The sequence below is a fragment of the Nannospalax galili genome, unplaced genomic scaffold, assembly GCF_000622305.1.
Source record: "Nannospalax galili isolate Female #2095 unplaced genomic scaffold, S.galili_v1.0 scaffold11, whole genome shotgun sequence".
In the NCBI taxonomy this organism is placed as follows: domain Eukaryota; kingdom Metazoa; phylum Chordata; class Mammalia; order Rodentia; family Spalacidae; genus Nannospalax; species Nannospalax galili.
Genome location: NW_008330735.1, coordinates 4,286,120 through 4,288,158, shown reverse-complemented (window position 1 = coordinate 4,288,158; position 2,039 = coordinate 4,286,120). Strand labels below are relative to the sequence as shown.

At 41.8% G+C, this 2,039-nt stretch overlaps 1 protein-coding gene across 1 annotated transcript in view; it reads left to right on the top strand.

Annotated features, from left to right (window-relative positions):
* Positions 1-2,039, top strand: part of Dcdc1 (doublecortin domain containing 1) — a 469,865-nt gene that overhangs the window by 251,165 nt on the left and 216,661 nt on the right. Inside the window, 1 exon segment of the mRNA XM_008851730.2 lies at positions 479-539. Within this exon segment, the coding sequence (XP_008849952.2) occupies positions 479-539 (61 nt within the window).

Genomic DNA, 2,039 nt, shown 5'->3' with positions numbered 1-2,039 from the left:
CCCTTCCTTCCTTCCTTCCTTCCTTCCTTCCTTCCTTCCTTCCTTCCTTCCTTCCTTCCTTCCTCCCTTCCTTCCTTCCATCTCTCCTATTTTGGATTGAGTTTTTATGCTTCCAATCCTCCTGCTCCAGGGATTATAGACATTGTGTACAGTGTCTGGCTCTATCACATGCTCATTGATCATATTTACTCTCTAAAATTCTTTGTCACTGTTGTTGGTAGAAATACACATATGTGCATACACATACATGTGTGAGCACACATGCACACACACACACATACACACACACACACACACACACACACACAAACACACACACAGCATTTGGGGGACCACAGTGCTGGGAACTAGCAGAGAGACTGATAGAATGTGGGAAACCCCTTTGCCAGACTGTATGAAAGTGATCATTTCATTTGAAACCCAAAAGTATTTCTGTGTGGAGAAAAAGTAACAATCTGTAATAAAATTTCATGTATAGACATAAAGGAGATGAATCCCAGAAGTGGGTTTTTGGAATTGATGGCAGTATTCATTCTAAGGTAAGAGCTTTATACACCACAAATTTTATTCCTATTGTTGTTATTGTTCTTAGATTCTTTTTAAAAATTATTCATTAACTACATGATTAGAAGAAGCATTTCACTACAGCTTTAAAATATTCAGTAAGACACTCCAGAGAAAGAGTACATCTCTTTCACCAGTGGGTGCAAGTTTCTAGGTTCACAAGTTATTGCATCATGAAGGCAGTGTGCTACCTAGCAACCTCTTCACTTCAAGTTCCATCCATTAATGATGATGCAATGAAATTGAATTTCAGGAAGGTTTTGGAGGGGACATTAAGAAAGGAGTGAAATATCTACTGAATGACCTCTAGTGGCGCATGCATCTCTAATCTGTATGTATCTGATTATTACTAGTCATAATCGGTTGCACTTGGATCCTTGGTGCCTATGTATGTTTATAAAGTCATTGGGTAGATTTGAATGGTAATGTTTATCACCTCTACTAATTAACATGACATAAATTTCTATGCCTCCTCCTCAAATATAATACATTTTTAAAATTTTGATTTTTTTTCTTGGTGTATGTGTGTGTGTGTATCACACAGAACATCCCAAACCATCTTATTCGGTTATACACCCACTTCCCAGATGGCACCCTCCCATAGCCTCCCCCACCCCACTAGAGCCCTTATACTCTGATATCCCTGTGACTGCTGTGTTGTCGGCACCCCCAGCCCTTCCCAGCTACTTGCCCTTCTGGTGACTCTAGTCAGCCTATCTAGAGGTCTTCGTTTTAGGAGGGTCGGCTGTTCCTCATCTAGCAGTAATCAGTTGTCAATATTCCTTCAGATAAGACTGCGGTCTGCTGTTCATTTTCCCAGTTCTATGCTGAGTTACTATCTGGAAGTCCCTTGGTCCACCCTGGCCAACAACTCAAAAGAAGGTATCGCCTGTCTGGCATTGTTACTTGTTATGTAGCCTTTAGCTATACATATAGACTCTTAAGAAATTATATTGGCCGATATGATCTTTGGTTATATTTTCCTTTTGGGTGTTTAAGGCCATACAGTTGGCCCAGATAAACCAATTTATTTTTACTCTTAAGGTCGTTTGAGGATCAGTTCCTCAGGGGTCACATGGGCTTGGGAGGAGCCCCTGGCTCCTTTCTTTTACCAGTTCCGCCTATGTGAAGATAAGTCAAAGGTCCTGTTCCACCATGGCTGGCTTTGCTTGGAAGCAAGGAGGAAATGATTCCTCTGTGTTGGCCCTCCTCTTTGTAGACTAGACACTGGTTCAAGTCCATCTGGTGGGGTCTCCTTGGCCTCCTTGATCAAGTGGACAGGTGACCGACCACAATTACAGGACATTTTGAGAGATGCTCATAGACCCCTGGAACTAGTCGACCTAGGAAGGCAAGGAGCAAAAACTGTCCTTTATGTCCCCCTGACCAACTTAGTATAGGCCTCAGAGTATGGCTGTTAAACATCCAAGAAGGTTAGTTCCACCAGTCTGGTACTTTTAATTACCATATGCCAT